General features: G+C 40.9%; 1 protein-coding gene across 1 annotated transcript in view; it reads left to right on the top strand.

The window, feature by feature from the left end:
• NSUN2 (NOP2/Sun RNA methyltransferase 2) overlaps positions 1 to 17,742 on the top strand; it is a 232,377-nt gene extending 214,635 nt beyond the window's left edge. The window contains exons 18-19 of the mRNA XM_053714578.1: positions 16,817 to 16,856; positions 17,169 to 17,742. Of these exons, the coding sequence (XP_053570553.1) occupies positions 16,817 to 16,856; positions 17,169 to 17,547 (419 nt within the window). The 3' untranslated portion in view covers positions 17,548 to 17,742. The remainder of the gene's footprint in view (positions 1 to 16,816; positions 16,857 to 17,168) is intronic.
• Positions 17,743 to 19,311: the final 1,569 nt, after the last annotated feature.

Here is a 19,311-nt window from a genome sequence, read left to right on the forward strand (position 1 = left end):
CTCTGATTACAGATAGAAGGGCACTGAGAACCTTCGAAAAGATTCTTGGAGCTGTCGCTAGGCCAAATGTTAGAGCGACAAATTAGTAATGCTTGTCTAGAAAAGAGAATCTCAGAAACCGATAGTGGTCTGGATGAGTCGGAATTTGAAGATATGCATCCTTTAAGTCTATTGTGGACATGTAATGACCTTGCTAAACAAAAGGCAGAATAGTCCTTATAGTCACCATCTTGAAAGTTGGGACCCTTACAAAGTAATTAAAAAACTTCAGATCCAGAACTGGTCTGAAATAATTTTCCTTCTTCCAGACAATGAATAGATTTTAATAAAAACCCAGACAGTGTTCCAGAAGTGGAACTGGTACAATTACCCCTGAAAGCTCCAGATCTGAAACACATTTCAGAAAGGCCTGAGCTTTCACAGGATTTTTTGGAACGTGAGAGAGAAAAAACCTTCTCACAAGAGGTCTTATTCTGAAACCTATTCGATACCCTTGAGACAATATTCTGAATCCAATGATTCTGAAAGCAACCTGTCCAAACGTCTTGAAATTATTTCAATCTGCCCCCCACCAGTAGAACTGGATTGAGGGCCGCACCTTCATGCAGTTCTGGGGGCTGGCTTTGGTTTCTTAAAAGGCTTGGATTTATTCCAACTTGAAGATGACTTCCAATTATTGCCAGAGTCCTTAGGGGAAGGAGTGGTTTTCTGTTCTCTATTCTAACAAAAGGAACAAAACCGATTAGAAGCTCTAGCTTTACCCCCCCCCCCCCCTCAGTAATAGTGGAAATTATAGAATCCAACTGAGAACCAAACAAATTATTACCCTGGAATGATAGTTAGTAACCTTGATTTAGATACCATGTCAGCATTCCATTATTTCAGCCATAAAGCTTTTCTAGCTAAAATAGCCAGACATATTTTTAACATCAATCTTGATGATATCAAAAATAGCATCACAGAGAAAATGATTAGAATATTGAAGCAAACGAACAATGCTAGACAAATCAGAATCTTTTTCCCGTTGTGCTAAGCTATCCAATAAAAAATTTGATGTAGTCGCAGCATCAGCCATAGAAATGGCAGGCCTGAGAATATAGCCTAAATGTAAATAAGCTTTCTCTTGTAAGATGTATAGATTCCACGGATTCATCCTTACTTGTGAGATATTCTCCTCCCCTACAGGAAGTGGCAAAGAGAGCACCCACAGCAGGGCTGCCTATATAGCTCCCCCCTTAGCTGCACCCCCCAGTCATTCTCTTTGCCTACTCTAAGTAACTAGGAAGTGCAGAGCGAGTGTGGTCACAAAAATGTTAGTTTTTTATTTCTCAAGCAAAAGTTTGTTATTTTAAATGGTGCCGGTGTGTACTATTTACACTTTGGCAGAAAAAGAGATGAAGATTTCTGCAAGGAGGATTATGATCTTAGCACTTTGTAACTAAGATCCACTGCTGTTCTCACAAGGGCTGAAGAGTACAGGAAAACGGTTTGCAGGCTACACTGCATTAAGGTATGTTCAGTCTGTTTTTCTAGACAGACTGTGTTTATTCTAGAAAAGGCTGGCAATATCCCCATGGGGAAAGAGTAAGCTGTATTCAGACACTTGGATAGGAATTTCAGCTTGCTTGAAGGGCTCATTTGTTACTGGTGACACTGTTAGGAAAAACGTTTTTTGTTTGTTCAGTAAATGATGCAATTATAACGTTTTTTGAAGGGACTGAAGTGGTCATTGTGGCTTGTGTTAGGGGTTTTTAACCCACATGGTTAATTAAGAGACACTCAGGTGTTTTTCTAACAGGCCTCAAAACATCGAGTGAGGTGGGAGGAGCCTATTTTCGCGCCTCAGTTGCGCAGTTTCTTTTCCTTACAAGTCATCCAACTGCTTTTCTAGAGGTTCCTGCTGTGTTTGAGGGCTGTAAAGGAGGTTTTTCCCCCACAAATCGTTCTGAAGGGCAGGTAGGCGCCACAGCAGAGCTGTGGCAAGGTGCTGAAAGTCTTTTTTACCGGTTTTGATGTTTTTTCAATCCGGTTTTGCCATTAAGGGGTTAATTGTTTATTTGCATAGTTGTGCAAAGTTACTAAGGCTGTAAGATACTACTGTAAAAATTTTGTTAAGTTTACTGCTTTTTTACACTGTTTTGCAGAACTTGTGCATCTTTTTTTCTCTTAAAGGCACAGTACCGTTTTATTTCTAAGTGTTATTTACTTTGATTACAGTGTTTTCCAAGCTTGCTTGTTACATTACTAGCCTGTTTAACATGTCTGATACCAAGGAAAATCCTTGTTCAATATGTTTGGAAGCCATTGTGGAACCCCCTCTTAGAATGTGTCCCAAATGTACTGATATGTCTATAAATTATAAAGAACATATATTAGCACTTAAAAATAGAGCAATAGAAGATTCTCGGTCAGAAGTAAATGAGGGTTCGCCATCTAGCTCTCCCCAAGTGTCACAACCAGTAACGCCCACACAAGTGACGCCAAGTACCTCTAGTGCGTCACATTCATTTACTTTACAAGAACTGCCTTCATTTACTTTACAAAAACTGCCTGGTTTACAAGGAAAGCGGGACAGCTCTGGGTTAAGGAAAAATGCTGAGCCGTCTCACGCTTTAGTAGCCGTTTCTGATATGCCCTCACAATGCTCTGAAGGGGCGAGGGATTTGTTATCTGAGGGAGAAATTTCTGATTCAGGAAAGACGATTTCACAGACAGATTCTGATATGACGGCCTTTAAATTTAAGCTTGAACACCTCTGCTTATTGCTTAGGGAGGTATTAGCAACTCTAGATGATTGTGACCCTATAGTGGTCCCAGAGAAATTGTGTAAAATGGATAGATACTTAGAGGTTCCTGTTTACACTGATGTTTTTCCAGTCCCTAAGAGGATTGTCAATATTATTGCTAAGGAGTGGGATAGACCAGGTATTCCGTTTACTCCCCCTCCTGTTTTTAAGAAAATGTTTCCCATATCTGATACCATAAGGAACTCATGGCAGACAGTTCCTAAGGTGGAGGGAGCTATTTCTACTCTGTCTAAACGTACAACTATACCTATCAAGGACAGTTGTGCTTTCAAAGATCTTATGGATAAAAAATTAGAGGGTCTCCTGAAGAAAATTTTTGTTCATCAAGGTTTTTCTCTCCAACCTATTGCGTGCATTGTTCCTGTAACGACTGCAGCTGCTTTCTGGTTTGAGGCTCTAGAAGAGGCTCTTCAAATGGAGACTCCATTAGGAAATTATGGACAGAATTAAGGCACTTAAGTTGGCTAATTCTTTTATTACAGATGCTGCATTTCAACTGGCTAAATTAGCGGCAAAGAATTCAGGTTTTGCCATTTTAGCACGCAGGGCATTATGGCTTAAGTCCTGGTCTGCTGATGTGTCATCTAAATCTAAACTTTTGAACATTCCTTTTAAAGGTAAGACCCTATTCGGGCCTGAACTGAAGGAGATTATTTCAGACATTACTGGAGGGAAAGGTCATGCCCTCCCTCAGGATAGATCAAATAAGATGAGGGCTAAACAAAATAATTTTCGTTCCTTTCGGAACTTTAAGAGTGGTCCCGCTTCAGCTTCCTCTGCTACAAAGCAAGAGGGGAATTTTGCCCAATCCAAGTCAGTCTGGAGACCTAACCAGGCTTGGAACAAGGGTAAACAGGCCAAGAAGCCTGCAGCTGCCTCTAAGACAGCATGAAGTGGTAGCCCCCGATCTGGGACCGGATCTAGTAGGGGGCAGACTCTCTCTCTTCGCTCAGGCTTGGGCGAGAGATGTTCAGGATCCTTGGGCTTTAGAAATTGTGTCCCAGGGATATCTTCTGGAATTCAAGGGTTCCCTTCCAAGGGGGAGATTTCACATTTCTCGATTGTCTGTAAACCAGACAAAGAGAGAGGCGTTCTTACGCTGTGTAGAAGACCTACATACCATGGGGGTGATTCGCCCAGTCCCAAAGGAGGAACAGGGGCTAGGGTTTTATTCAAACCTGTTTGTGGTTCCCAAGAAAGAGGGAACTTTCAGACCAATCTTGGATCTCAAAATTCTAAACAAGTTCCTCAAGGTTCCATCATTCAAGATGGAGACTATTCGGACTATTCTACCTCTGATCCAGGAGGGTCAATATATGACTACCGTGGACTTAAAGGATGCGTATCTACACATCCCTATTCACAGAGATCATCATCAATTCCTCAGATTCGCCTTTCTAAACAGGCATTACCAGTTTGTGGCCCTTCCTTTCGGGTTGGCCACGGCTCCCAGAATTTTCACAAAAGTGCTAGGGTCCCTTCTGGCGGTTCTACGACCACGGGGCATAGCAGTGGCGCCTTATCTAGACGACATCTTAATTCAGGCGTCGACTTTCCAGCTAGCCAAGTCTCACACAGACATCGTGTTGGCTTTTCTGACATCTCACGGGTGGAAGGTGAACATAAAAAAGAGTTCTCTCTTTCCTCTTACAAGAGTTTCCTTCCTAGGGACTCTGATAGACTCGGTAGAAATGAAAATATTTCTGACGGAGGTCAGAAAGTTAAAACTCTTATCCACTTGCCGAGCTCTTCATTCCATTCCTCGGCCATCAGTGACTCAGTGTATGGAGGTAATCGGACTCATGGTAGCGGCAATGGACATAGTTCCTTTTGCCCGTCTACACCTCAGACCACTGCAACTATGCATGCTCAAACAGTGGAATGGGGATTATGCAGACTTATCTCCTCAACTGCATCTGGACCAGGAGACCAGAGATTCTCTTCTCTGGTGGTTGTCTCAGGACCACCTGTCTCAGGGAATGTGCTTCCGCTGGCCAGAGTACTTCATTGTAACAACAGATGCCAGCCTGCTAGGCTGGGGTGCAGTCTGGAACTCCCTGAAAGCACAGGGCTTATGGTCTCGGGAGGAAGCTCTACTCCCGATAAACATTTTAGAACTAAGAACGATTTTCAATGCGCTTCAGGCATGGCCTCAGCTTGCTGCGGCCAAATTCATCAGGTTTCAGTCGGACAACATCACGACTGTAGCTTATATCAATCATCAGGGAGGAACAAGGAGTTCTCTAGCGATGATGGAGGTAACCAAAATAATTCGGTGGGCAGAGGATCACTCTTGCCATCTCTCAGCAATCCACATCCCAGGAGTAGAGAACTGGGAGGCGGATTTTCTAAGTCGTCAGACTCTTCATCCGGGGGAGTGGGAACTCCATCCGGAGGTATTCGACCCAGCTGATTCAGCTATGGGGCACACCAGAATTGGATCTGATGGCGTCTCGTCAGAATGCCAAACTTCCTCGTTACGGGTCCAGGTCCTGGGATCCCAAGGCGGTACTGATAGATGCTCTAGCAGTGCCTTGCTCCTTCAATCTGGCTTATGTATTTCCACCGTTTCCTCCCACGTCTGGTTGCCAGAATCAAGCAGGAGAGAGCTTCAATAATTCTGATGGCTCCTGCGTGGCCACGCAAGACTTAGTAAGCAGACCTAGTGGACATGTCCTCGGTTCCACTGTGGACTCTGCCAATGAGGCGGGACCTTCTAATTCAAGGGCCGTTCACGCATCCAAATCTAATTTCTCTGCGTCTGACTGCTTGGAGATTGAACGCATGATTTTATCAAAGCGTGGTTTCTCTGAATCGGTCATTGATACCCTGATTCAGGCTAGAAAGCCTGTCACCAGGAAGATTTATCATAAGATTTGGTGCAAATATCTTTATTGGTGTGAATCCAAAGGTTATTCATGGAGTAAGATTAGGATTCCTAGAATATTGTCTTTTCTCCAAGATGGTTTGGAGAAGGGATTATCTGCTAGTTCTCTTAAAGGTCAAATATCTGCTTTGTCTATTCTACTTCACAAATGTCTGGCAGATGTCCCAGACGTTAAAGCATTTAGTCAGGCTTTGGTCAGAATCAAGCCTGTATTTAAACCTGTTTCTCCGCCATGGAGCCTAAACTTAGTTCTTAAAGTTCTTCAAGGGGTTCCTTTTGAACCTATGCATTCCATAGATATTAAGCTTCTATCTTGGAAAGTTTTGTTTTTAGTAGCTATCTCTTCGGCTCGAAGAGTTTCTGAGCTATCTGCTTTACAATGTGATTCCCCTTACCTTGTTTTCCATGCAGATAAGGTGGTTTAACGTACCAAACCAGGGTTTCTTCCTAAGGTTGTTTCTAATAAGAATATCAATCAAGAGATTGTGGTTCCTTCTTTGTGTCCTAATCCTTCATCAAAGAAGGAATGTCTGTTACACAATCTTGATGTGGTTCGTGCTTTAAAATTCTACTTACAAGCAACTAAAGATTTCCGTCAAACATCTTCTTTGTTTTTTATTCTGGTAAATGGAGAGGTCAAAGGGCTACGGCTATCTCTCTTTCCTTTTGGCTGAAAAGCATCATCCGTTTGGCCTATGAGACTGCTGGACGGCAGCCTCCTGAAAGGATTACTGCTGATTCTACTAGAGCTGTGGCTTCCACATGGGCTTTTAAAAATTAGGCTTCTGTTGAACAGATTTGTAAGGCGGCGACTTGGTCTTCGCTTCATACTTTTTCCAAATTTTACAAATTCGATACTTTTGCTTCTTCGGATGCTATTTTTTGGGAGACAGGTTCTACAAGCAGTGGTGCCTTCCGTTTAAGGTCCCTGTCTTGTCCCTCCCTTCATCCGTTTCCTAAAGCTTTGGTATTGGTATCCCACAAGTAAGGATGAATCCGTGGACTCGATACATCTTACAAGAGAAAACATAATTTATGCTTACCTGATAAATTTATTTCTCTTGTGATGTATCGAGTCCACAGCCCGCCCTGTTTTTTAAGACAGGCATATATATTTTTATTTTTAAACTTTCAGTCACCACTGCACCCTATGGTTTCTCCTTTTTCTTCCTAGCCTTCGGTCGAATGACTGGGGGGTGGAGCTAAGGGGGGAGCTATATAGGCAGCTCTGCTGTGGGTGCTCTCTTTGCCACTTCCTGTAGGGGAGGAGAATATCCCACAAGTAAGGATGAATCCGTGGACTTGATACATCACAAGATAAATAAATTTATCAGGTAAGCATAAATTATGTTTTTCTTAGATAAGATTCAATTTTCCTATCTAAAGGATCCTTAAAAGAAGTACTATCTTCCATAGGAATAGTAGTACGCTTGGCAAGAGTAGAAATAGCCCCATCAACCTTACAGACTTTTTCCCAAAACTCTGAATTAGCCACTGGCAAAGTGTTCAACCTTTTAAACCTAGAAAAAGTAACAAAAGTAGTACCAGGCTTAGAACTTCCCTTAGCAATCACATCAGAAATAGCATCAGGAACAGGTTAAACCTCAGGAGTAATAACAGGAGGTTTATAAACCGAATTTAAACGTTTACCGAGTCAGAGAGAACCTTTATCAGAAGTGGATATATCAGTATGTTGTCGGTCATTACAAAATTCATCAGTATCATGAGAAGTTTTAAAAGACCTTTTACGTTTATTAGAAGGCGGAATAGCAGACATAGCCTTCTGTATCGCATCAGCAATAAAATTTTTCATATCAACAGGGATATCATGTACATTAGATGTTAAAGGAACAACAGATACTGTACTAGTAGAAATATTTTCGGCATGCAAAAGCTTATCATGACAGCTGTTACATACTACAGCCGGAGATATAATCTCTGCTAGCTTACAACAGATACACTTAGCTTTGGTAGAACTGTGTTCAGGCAGCATGGTTCCTACAGCAGCTTCTGAGACAGGATCAGATTGAGACATCTTGTTATATGTAAAAAAAAAAAAATAACATTTAAACAAAAATATCTGATTTCCTAATATAGCAGTTTCAGGAATGGGAAAAAATGCAAATGCTAAAATAGGCAAAAAAAAACAAATAGCATAGCCCTCTGAACATAAAGAAGGCAAGGAGCATATAGGACATGGGGTAAAATAAAACCAAAAATTTTCTTTGTGCCGAACAACCTTGCGTCAACTAAGACGCATGGAATGACAAACTTCATTTCTCTTGTTAAGTGTATCCAGTCCACTGATCATCCATTACTTGTGGGATATTCTCCTTCCCAACAGGAAGTTGCAAGAGGATCACCCACAGCAGAGCTGCTATATAGCTCCTCCCCTCACTGCCATACCCAGTCATTCTCTTGCAACTCTCAACTAAGATGGAGGTCGTAAGAGGACTGTGGTGTTTTATACTTAGTTTATTTCTTCAATCAAAAGTTTGTTATTTTTAAATGGTACCGGAGTGTACTGTTTATCTCAGGCAGTATTTAGAAGAAGAATCTGCCTGCGTTTTCTATGATCTTAGCAGAAGTAACTAAGATCCTTTGCTGTTCTGACATATTCTGAGGAGTGAGGTAACTTCAGAGGGGGAATAGCGTGCAGGTTTTCCTGTAATAAGGTATGTGCAGTTAAAATATTTTTCTAGGGATGGAATTTGCTAGAAAATGCTGCTGATACCGAAGTAATGTAAGTAAAGCCTTAAATGCAGTGATAGCGACTGGTATCAGGCTTATTAATAGAGATACATACTCTTATAAAAGTGTATTTTAAAACGTTTGCTGGCATGTTTAATCGTTTTTTACATATGTTTGGTGATAAAACTTATTGGGGCCTAGTTTTTTCCACATGGCTGGCTTGAATTTTGCCTTGAAACAGTTCCCTGAGGCTTCCCACTGTTGTAATATGAGTGGGAGGGGCCTATTTTGGCGTTTTTTTTGCACAGCAAAAATTACAGACACAGACATCCAGCTTCTTCCTGCATGATCCAGGACTTCTCTGAAGGGCTCAAAAGGCTTCAAAAGTCGTATTGAGGGAGGTAAAAAGCCACAGTAGAGCTGTGGCAGTTGTTGTGACTGTTTAAAAAACGTTTTTTGTCATGTTATTCCGTTTTTGGTATTAAGGGGTTAATCATCCATTTTCAAGTGGGTGCAATGCTCTGCTAACTTATTACATACACTGTAAAAATTTCGTTAGTGTAACTGCATTTTTTCACTGTTATTTCAAAATTTGGGAAAATTTGTGTTTCTTAAAGGCGCAGTAACGTTTTTTATATTGCTTGTAAACTTGTTTTAAAGTGTTTTCCAAGCTTGCTAGTCTCATTGCTAGTCTGTTTAAACATGTCTGACACAGAGGAACCTACTTGTTCATTATGTTTGAAAGCCATGGTGGAGCCCCATAGGAGAATGTGTACTAAATGTATTGATTTCACCGTAAACAGTAAAGATCAGTCTTTATCTATAAAAGAATTATCACCAGAGGGTTCTGTCGAGGGGGAAGTTATGCCGACTAACTCTCCCCACGTGTCAGACCCTTCACCTCCCCTTCAGGGGACGCACGCTAATATGGCGCCAATTACATCAGGGACGCCCATAGCGATTACCTTGCAGGACATGGCTGCAATCATGAATAATACCCTGTCAGAGGTATTATCTAGATTGCCTGAATTAAGAGGCAAGCGCGATAGCTCTGGGGTTAGGAGAGATACAGAGCGCGCAAATGCTGTTAGAGCCATGTCTGATACTGCGTCACAGTATGCAGAACATGAGGACGGAGAGCTTCAGTCTGTGGGTGACATCTGACTCGGGGAAACCTGAATCAGAGATTTCTAATTTTAAATTTAAGCTTGAGAACCTCCGTGTATTGCTTGGGGAGGTATTAGCTGCTCTGAATGACTGTAACACAGTTGCAATTCCAGAGAAATTGTGTAGGCTGGATAGATACTATGCGGTGCCGGTGTGTACTGACGTTTTTCCTATACCTAAAAGGCTTACAGAAATTATTAGCAAGGAGTGGGATAGACCCGGTGTGCCCTTTTCCCCACCTCCTATATTTAGAAAAATGTTTCCAATAAACGCCACTACACGGGACTTATGGCAGACGGTCCCTAAGGTGGAGGGAGCAGTTTCTACTTTAGCAAAACGTACCACTATCCCGGTTGAGGACAGTTGTGCTTTTTCAGATCCAATGGATAAAAAATTGGAGGGTTACCTTAAGAAAATGTTTATTCAACAAGGTTTTATTTTACAGCCCCTTGCATGCATTGCGCCTGTCACTGCTGCGGCGGCATTCTGGTTTGAGGCCCTGGAAGAGGCCATCCAGACAGCTCCATTGAATGAAATTATTGACAAGCTTAGAACGCTTAAGCTAGCTAACTCATTTGTTTCTGATGCCATTGTTCATTTGACTAAACTAACGGCTAAGAATTCCGGATTCGCCATCCAGGCGCGTAGGGCACTATGGCTTAAATCCTGGTCAGCTGACGTGACTTCAAAGTCTAAATTACTCAACATTCCTTTCAAGGGGCAGACCTTTTTCGGGCCTGGCTTGAAGGAAATTATTGCTGACGTTACTGGAGGCAAGGGTCATACCCTTCCTCAGTACAGGGCCAAATCAAAGGCCAAACAGTCTAATTTTCGTGCCTTTCGAAATTTCAATGCAGGAGCAGCATCAACTTCCTCCGCTTCAAAACAAGAGGGAACTGTTGCTCATTCCAGACAGGCCTGGAAACCTAACCAGTCCTGGAACAAGGGCAAGCAGGCCAGAAAGCCTGCTGCTGCCCCCAAGACAGCATGAAGGAACGGCCCCCTATCCGGAAACGGATCTATTGGGGGGCAGACTTTCTCTCTTCGCCCAGGCGTGGGCAAGAGATGTTCAGGATCCCTGGGCGTTGGAGATCATATCTCAGGGATATCTTCTGGACTTCAAAGCTTCTCCTCCACAAGGGAGATTTCATCTTTCAAGGTTATCAGCAAACCAGATAAAGAAAGAGGCATTCCTAAGCTGTGTGCAAGACCTCCTAGTAATGGGAGTGATCCATCCAGTTCCGCGGACGGAACAAGGACAGGGATTTTATTCAAATCTGTTTGTGGTTCCCAAGAAAGAGGGAACCTTCAGACCAATCTTGGATCTAAAGATCTTAAACAAATTCCTCAGAGTTCCATCATTCAAAATGGAAACTATTCGGACCATCCTACCCATGATCCAAGAGGGTCAGTACATGACCACAGTGGACTTAAAGGATGCCTACCTTCACATACCGATTCACAAAGATCATCATCGGTTCCTAAGGTTTGCCTTTCTAGACAGGCATTACCAATTTGTAGCTCTTCCCTTCGGGTTGGCCACTGCCCCGAGAATTTTTACAAAGGTTCTGGGCTCACTTCAGGCGGTTCTAAGACCGTGAGGCATAGCGGTGGCTCCGTATCTAGACGACATCCTGATACAGGCGTCAAGCTTTCAAATTGCCAAGTCTCATACAGAGATAGTTCTGGCATTTCTGAGGTCGCATGGGTGGAAAGTGAACGTGGAAAAGAGTTCTCTATCACCACTCACAAGAGTCTCCTTCCTAGGGACTCTTATAGATTCTGTAGAGATGAAAATTTACCTGACGGAGTCCAGGTTATTAAAACTTCTAAATGCTTGCCGTGTCCTTCATTCCATTCCACGCCCGTCAGTGGCTCACTGCATGGAAGTAATCGGCTTAATGGTAGCGGCAATGGACATAGTGCCATTTGCGCGCCTGCATCTCAGACCGCTGCAATTATGCATGCTAAGTCAGTGGAATGGGGATTACTCAGATTTGTCCCCTCTACTAAATCTGGATCAAGAGACCAGAGATTCTCTTCTCTGGTGGCTTTCTCGGGTCCATCTGTCCAAGGGTATGACCTTTCGCAGGCCAGATTGGACGATTGTAACAACAGATACCAGCCTTCTAGGTTGGGGTGCAGTCTGGAACTCCCTGAAGGCTCAGGGATCGCGGACTCAGGAGGAGAAACTCCTCCCAATAAATATTCTGGAGTTAAGAGCAATATTCAATGCTCTTCTAGCTTGGCCTCAGTTAGCAACACTGAGGTTCATCAGATTTCAGTCGGACAACATCACGACTGTGGCTTACATCAACCATCAAGGGGGAACCAGGAGTTCCCTAACGATGTTAGAAGTCTCAAAATAATTCGCTGGGCAGAGTCTCACTCTTGCCACCTGTCAGCAATCCACATCCCAGGCGTAGAGAACTGGGAGGCGGATTTTCTAAGTCGTCAGACTTTTCATCCGGGGGAGTGGGAACTCCATCCGGAGGTGTTTGCTCAACTGGTCCATCGTTGGGGCAAACCAGAACTGGATCTCATGGCGTCTCGCCAGAACGCCAAGCTTCCTTGTTACGGATCCAGGTCCAGGGACCCGGGAGCCACGCTGATAGATGCTCTAGCAGCTCCTTGGTTCTTCAACCTGGCCTATGTGTTTCCACCGTTTCCTCTGCTCCCTCGACTAATTGCCAAAATCAAACAGGAGAGAGCATCTGTGATTCTGATAGCGCCTGCGTGGCCACGCAGGACCTGGTATGCAGACCTACTGGACATGTCATCTCTTCCACCATGGACTCTGCCTCTGAGGCAGGACCTTCTAATACAAGGTCCTTTCAATCATCCAAATCTAATTTCTCTGAGACTGACTGCATGGAGATTGAACGCTTGATTCTATCAAGGCGTGGCTTCTCCGAGTCAGTCATTGATACCTTAATACAGGCTCGGAAGCCTGTCACCAGGAAAATCTACCATAAGATATGGCGTAAATATCTTTATTGGTGTGAATCCAAGAGTTACTCATGGATTAAGGTTAGGATTCCTAGGATATTGTCCTTTCTCCAAGAGGGTTTGGACAAAGGCTTATCAGCTAGTTCTTTAAAAGGACAGATCTCTGCTCTGTCTATTCTTTTGCACAAGCGTCTGGCAGAAGTTCCAGACGTCCAGGCATTTTGTCAGGCTTTGGTTAGGATTAAGCCTGTGTTTAAAACTGTTGCTCCCCCGTGGAGCTTAAACTTGGTTCTTAAAGTTCTTCAGGGAGTTCCGTTTGAACCCCTTCATTCCATTGATATTAAACTTTTATCTTGGAAAGTTCTGTTTTTGATGGCTATTTCCTCGGCTCGAAGAGTCTCTGAGTTATCTGCCTTACATTGTCATTCTCCTTATCTGATTTTTCATTCAGACAAGGTAGTTCTGCATACCAAACCTGGGTTTTTACCTAAGGTGGTTTCTAACAGGAATATCAATCAAGAGATTGTTGTTCCATCATTGTGTCCTAATCCTTCTTCAAAGAAGGAACGTCTTTTGCATAATCTGGACGTAGTCCGTGCCTTGAAGTTTTACTTACAGGCTACTAAAGATTTTCGTCAAACATCTGCCCTGTTTGTCGTTTACTCTGGACAGAGGAGAGGTCAAAAAGCTTCGACAACCTCTCTCTCCTTTTGGCTTCGGAGCATAATACGCTTAGCCTATGAGACTGCTGGACAGCAGCCCCCTGAAAGGATTACAGCTCATTCTACTAGAGCTGTGGCTTCCACCTGGGCCTTTAAAAATGAGGCCTCTGTTGAACAGATTTGCAAGGCTGCGACTTGGTCTTCGCTTCACACCTTTTCAAAATTTTACACTTTTGCTTCTTCGGAGGCTGTTTTTGGGAGAAAGGTTCTACAGGCAGTGGTTCCTTCCGCTTAATCCTGCCTTGTCCCTCCCATCATCCGTGTACTTTAGCTTTGGTATTGGTATCCCACAAGTAATGGATGATCCGTGGACTGGATACACTTAACAAGAGAAAACATAATTTTTGCTTACCTGATAAATTTATTTCTCTTGTAGTGTATCCAGTCCACGGCCCGCCCTGTCCTTTTAAGGCAGGTCTAAATTTTAATTAAACTACAGTCACCACTGCACCCTATGGTTTCTCCTTTCTCGTCTTGTTTCGGTCGAATGACTGGATATGGCAGTGAGGGGAGGAGCTATATAGCAGCTCTGCTGTGGGTGATCCTCTTGCAACTTCCTGTTGGGAAGGAGAATATCCCACAAGTAATGGATGATCCGTGGACTGGATACACTACAAGAGAAATAAATTTATCAGGTAAGCATAAATTATGTTTTTATTCGTGCCAAAAAAAATTCTCGCGCCAAGAATGACACAATAAATAACAGAATTTTGCGTCCTCGCGAGCATAGATTTGCCCGCAAATTTTTAAGGGGAAAAAAGTCAAATAGGAAAAAAGACTAAACCCCAGGTAAGAAAATATTAAAAAAAATAATTTCCTAAAACACGATTCCCATACTGAAACTGCTAGACTGCAAAGGGAAATATACATAGACCTGACTCATGACAAATATAAGTAAACACATATATTTAGAACTTTATAAAAATACATAAAGCGCCAACCATAGCTGAGTGTCTTAAATAATGATACATACTTACCGAAAGACACCCATCCACATATAGCAGATAGCCAAACCAGTACTGAAAACTATCAGCAGAGGTAATGGTATATAAGAGTGTATTGTCGATCTGAAAAGGGAGGTAGGAGATGAATCCCTACGACCGATAACAGAGAACCCTTGAAAAGATTTCCCGTGAGAGAAACCATAAAAATCAATAGGCGATACTCTCTTCACATCCCTCTGACAAACACTGTACTCTGAGAGGAATTGGGCTTTAGAATGCTTAGAAGCGCTTATCATAGAAGAAATCATAAAAATCAAGCACAAACTTACTTCACCACCTCCATAGGAGGCAAAATTTGTAAAACTGAGTTGTGGGTGTGGTGGTAGGTGTATTTATAAGCATTTTGAGGTTTGGGAAACTTTGCCCCTCCTGGTAGGATTGTATATCCCATACGTCACTGGCTCATGGACTCTTGCCAATTACATGTAAGAAACAGCCAGTACATCATGATCTCAGATGTTGGCGATCATTTGTCTTTTTTTTTCTCTGTATTTACTGCTTTTACTTTAATACCTTAAATGTTAAACTGGATGACTTACAAAAACACTCCAGTAGCTAGTTAGATTGCAAAGATAAATGCAAGGTGCATTTAATTTGAGCAGAAATACAGAACATTTTTTATATTGTAGGAAGTTGTGATGCAGATGCTCAGTTTGTCTTGGAGCCTGTATTTCATCTATAATTTATAATATCTAATATCTATTGCAATATTTCTTTATTCATGTAGAATATGCACAGTAATCTGCTCTCTCGAAACATTTCATTGATAGACACCACAAAAATGTTAACACATTTAGGTGGCAAGCGATAGAGCACACCATGAGACCCCCTGGGGGGGGCGATACATTTCCAATTCTGTGTAGACAAGAAATTTACTGGATTTTTAAACTACAGAGTTTGCTTCCACAGGGTTTTAACTCTGAGTTCAACATAATCAACTTTTGGTAGAGATAGTTGCTTTTCTCCACTTAGTATAATTTTACTCTTATACTTTAACAACATGCAAAGTTCACTTGCCCCCTCCCTTGCCTCCTTTTGTGTGTTTTGGATAAATGTGGGTTGATTTCCTTATCCAGTATAGCTTTAACAATATTAATGTATCTGGTTTTATGCACTATGCTTCTTCTATTTTTGAGTAGATTAGAATATTCATTAGCATATCATCTTAAAGGGACACTAAACCCAAAATTTTTTTTTTTCTAATTTACTCCTATTATCAAATTTTCTTCATTCTCTTGGTATCTTCATTTGAAATGCAAGAATGTAAGTTTAGATGCCGACCCATTTTTGGTGAACAACCTGGGTTGTTCTTGCTGATTGGTGGATAAATTCATCCACCAATAAAAGTGCTATACAGAGTTCTGAAGCAAAAAAGAAGCTTAGATTCCTTCGTTCTCTTGCTATCTTTATTTGAAAAAGAAAAATTGGTAATAGGAGTAAATTAGAAAGTTGCTTAAAATTGCATGCTCTATCTGAATCACAAAAGAAAAAATTTGGGTTCAGTGTCCCTTTAATGTACGTTTTGAGTATGCTTCAAGATGAATATATGTACTCTATAGTTTGCAGTAATGCATAACTATAGATATAAATACATTTAGTTACAAAAAGGGTGGAGGTTTACAAGTGTCTCTTGTTCCATGTTTCGATTAATAGAACGTATAAAGGGGAATTACTTTATGCCTATTCATAATATAATAACTTAACAATACATATATACTAACACTTCAGTCACACTATGCTGTTTAGTCTTTCTTCTTGGATATGTAAATTTATATTCATATAATGATTTGGTCTGAGATATCTATATAATAGATATACGATTACTAACACAATGTTATTTGTGGTTGATATTAAGTAGGCAGTATTTATGTATGTTATTTCTCTTTTCTTCATAGCAGTGCTTATGCACTCCTGCATTTTAATAACGTTATCATAGTTGCCCACACAATATATAAGGGCACTAGTACTTTCCACTTGATGGTTTAATTAAGTACTTTCATTAAGTATTGCAGGAGTTAATAAGCATATGATATTTTGATGCTTACAAAACTCTTGATTATTAAGAGTGTGTATAATCTTACCTGTGTTTATGCATCTTCATTGTATGTCTAGAATTGACATGTTATCAATAATCAGTTTTTTGCTTTTTTTTAATACAAATATATATAATATAATGTATTTGCATATGCACCAACCTTTGGTTAAGTGTGTGCAGCCTTTTCTTGAACGTATAGGGTTAAATCTTGGCCAATTGTTTTTAACCTATCAGGGGGTGATGCATTGTGTTTAAATTGGTGTTTCACATGAGACTAATCAGTCTATGATTACGGTCAGACTTTTGTACTACCATGGAGAAAACACACATGTCTCCTGTATACTTTTAACTCTGGAATAAAGCATTTTTTTTTTTATTTTTTTTTAAGGCTTCGTTTTGGAACTTACTTTTTTATATGCACAGTAATGTATGTATATTTAGAATGTTTTAATCTAGTACATGTTGATATGACAAAAAGAAAGTATCACAGCTTAACAGTAATACATTAGTTGCAATGCATTTTTATTAAATTTATTTTGCTTTTATATTTTCAGTTATGGGAAGTATTGTGCTTAAATATGAGCCTGATCCACAGTAAGTATACTTTAAAGAAAAATGTAAGTAGCATTGAAGCTTTCAGTATCCACAGTATCTGTACAACAGAGTTTTTTTAGTTTAGTTTTTCATGTTTTTTTTATTTATCTGTGCAAAACCCAATTTAATTTATTATAATTGTACTAAAATGCATGACACCATCTGTGTTTATTGTGCATATTATACGCTCGTTATGACCTTCTTAGGATGCACAAAAGATTCTACTCATTTGCACTGTAATGAAAAATGCATAAACAACTATTTTATATCATTACCTTCTTAGATAGGTAAATATCACAATGTGTTTCCTAGGAAACCTGACACTCTTCAGTGCTCCATTGTTCTGTGTGGCTGGCGTGGGAAAACTTCTATTCGTTCTTTTGTTCCAAAGAACGAGAGACTCCATTACCTGAGAATGATGGGGGTAGAAGTATTTAAAGATAAAAAGGAAACCTCTGAAAACTTGTCTGCTGAAAGTGAGGTCTCCACAGACCGTCAAGATGAGGACATTAGTAGTGTGAAAGAGGACTGTGATGTTCAACAGGGAAATCTGGATATAGATGCTAATGAAGGGCTCTCGGAAGGTAATATGAGGCCTGCGGATTTGGACCAAGAAAAAAATAAAGATGTTTCTTCCAAGGACTGCTCAAATGGTGCTGTTGAGAGTAAAGATGAAATACTAAAAGAATGATTGAATTTGTGACTGTTTAAGTATATTCATGTATGGTCCTGTATATTTTTATGGAGAGCAAATTAATGTTTAACCTTATGATTTGTTAAAAATAATACCTTGATGACCATTTTTATTTTCTAAAATTCCATAAAGTAAAGATGTAACACAGATAATTTTTTTTTTTTTTTAAATAAAGGCTTTACAAACATTTTATTTGCATATCTGGTACATATTACTGTTAAATAGAATTTAAAAATGTCTGCATCCCATGGAATATGAACATTCCCTTCCCAACCCTGCTTTCCCTCTCCTCTCACTTTCAAGCTCTTTTTCTAAACAGTTTTGTTATTACTTTTGTTGTGGGCCCAATATAAATATTGAAAGTGCTGTGCAACATTTTAGCAAGCAGAGGGACTGATTGGCCATCACTAAAATAACGTATAAATGACAATGCAATATCCTGCGCTATGCATACCTTGTTGCTTTTTGTTGTGATGTCTGTTTGTCCAACCTACTAGCGGTGGCTTATACCCTTAGATCTACATACTTAATAGAAACCAAGGAGCACAGACAGCTATAGACTGCATAAATATGAACATACAAACCCTAGGTCGCAGTTTGATCAGTGCATGAGTACTTTTACTATTTAATAACCACCTGTGACGTGTATCAATCTCAGGTATAACTGCTTCTAACCATTTGGCAGATGACATACAATTATATATTTCGTATATGTAGCTTGTCATATACTTTTTATATCGGTGCTTTTTTACTTTTATTTTATATTCTGTTTTTCTTCTTAAATGGAAAGAGTCCACAGCTGCATTCATTACTTTTGGGAAATAAGAACCTGGCCACCAGGAGGAGGCAAAGACACCCCAGCCAAAGGCTTAAATACTCCTCACACTCCCCTCATCCCCCAGTCATTCTTTGCCTTTCGTCCCTGGAGGATGGCAGAGAAGTGTCAGAATTTTTGTTTTTGCCTCTTATGGAGGGTAATACTCTTCAGCATGGGACAGGAGTTTTAAAGAGTCCTGTCAGTTTCTCAGTGAGGGCTTGGATGAAGGTTAGAGTCCGGTGATGCAGGGAGTTTCTTTCTGCGATACCATCTCGACTCATATTAACAGCTCCTCAAGCAATCGGCATTGTCTAACTTCGCTTTGCTGCCTGCTTTCTTCTCTCAAGTCCATGGCGGAGGCGATGCTACTATCCGTCACACTTGAAGGGCTGTGTTCCTGTTCCACGGCGTAGATTCCGGTAAGATAGCTTCATTTTACTTTATTCGTCAATGTAATGTGAATGTTTCCAGAGAGGCTACGACCTTGCGGGTCTAACTTATATATAAGGGTCTCAGTGAGTCTCTATCAGTATCTTGGAATCGAGGGTTAATATCTCCTGAGTTGGGTTATTAAACAGGGGGGGTTTATAATCATGTTTGTGATTCAACCTGCTTATGTGTGATGTTTACTGGGCTTGTGGTTGGAACATTGAGGCCTTTGGAAGTGACGCAGCCTTTTGGTTGGCGCACGCCTTTTTTTGACTGTACGGTTCACCTTGTGTTCGGGCGTGGTTACGGTCCGTTTATCCATTTCCGCATTCCCGACTGCGTGGCGAAGGAAATTTTCTAGTCCGCAGGGGTCTGGTCATATTTGGTGGTGAGTGCCCCAGCCATTGTGGGTGTCAGGTGCCGGTTTTTGTTTTACTACTTTTAGTCCATATTTAAATATCCTCTATCCAGTTATGGGGGATTCTGATACTGAGACTATTTTGAGTTCAGATTCT

This window comes from Bombina bombina, chromosome 5 (genome assembly GCF_027579735.1).
Source record: "Bombina bombina isolate aBomBom1 chromosome 5, aBomBom1.pri, whole genome shotgun sequence".
NCBI lineage: Eukaryota > Metazoa > Chordata > Amphibia > Anura > Bombinatoridae > Bombina > Bombina bombina.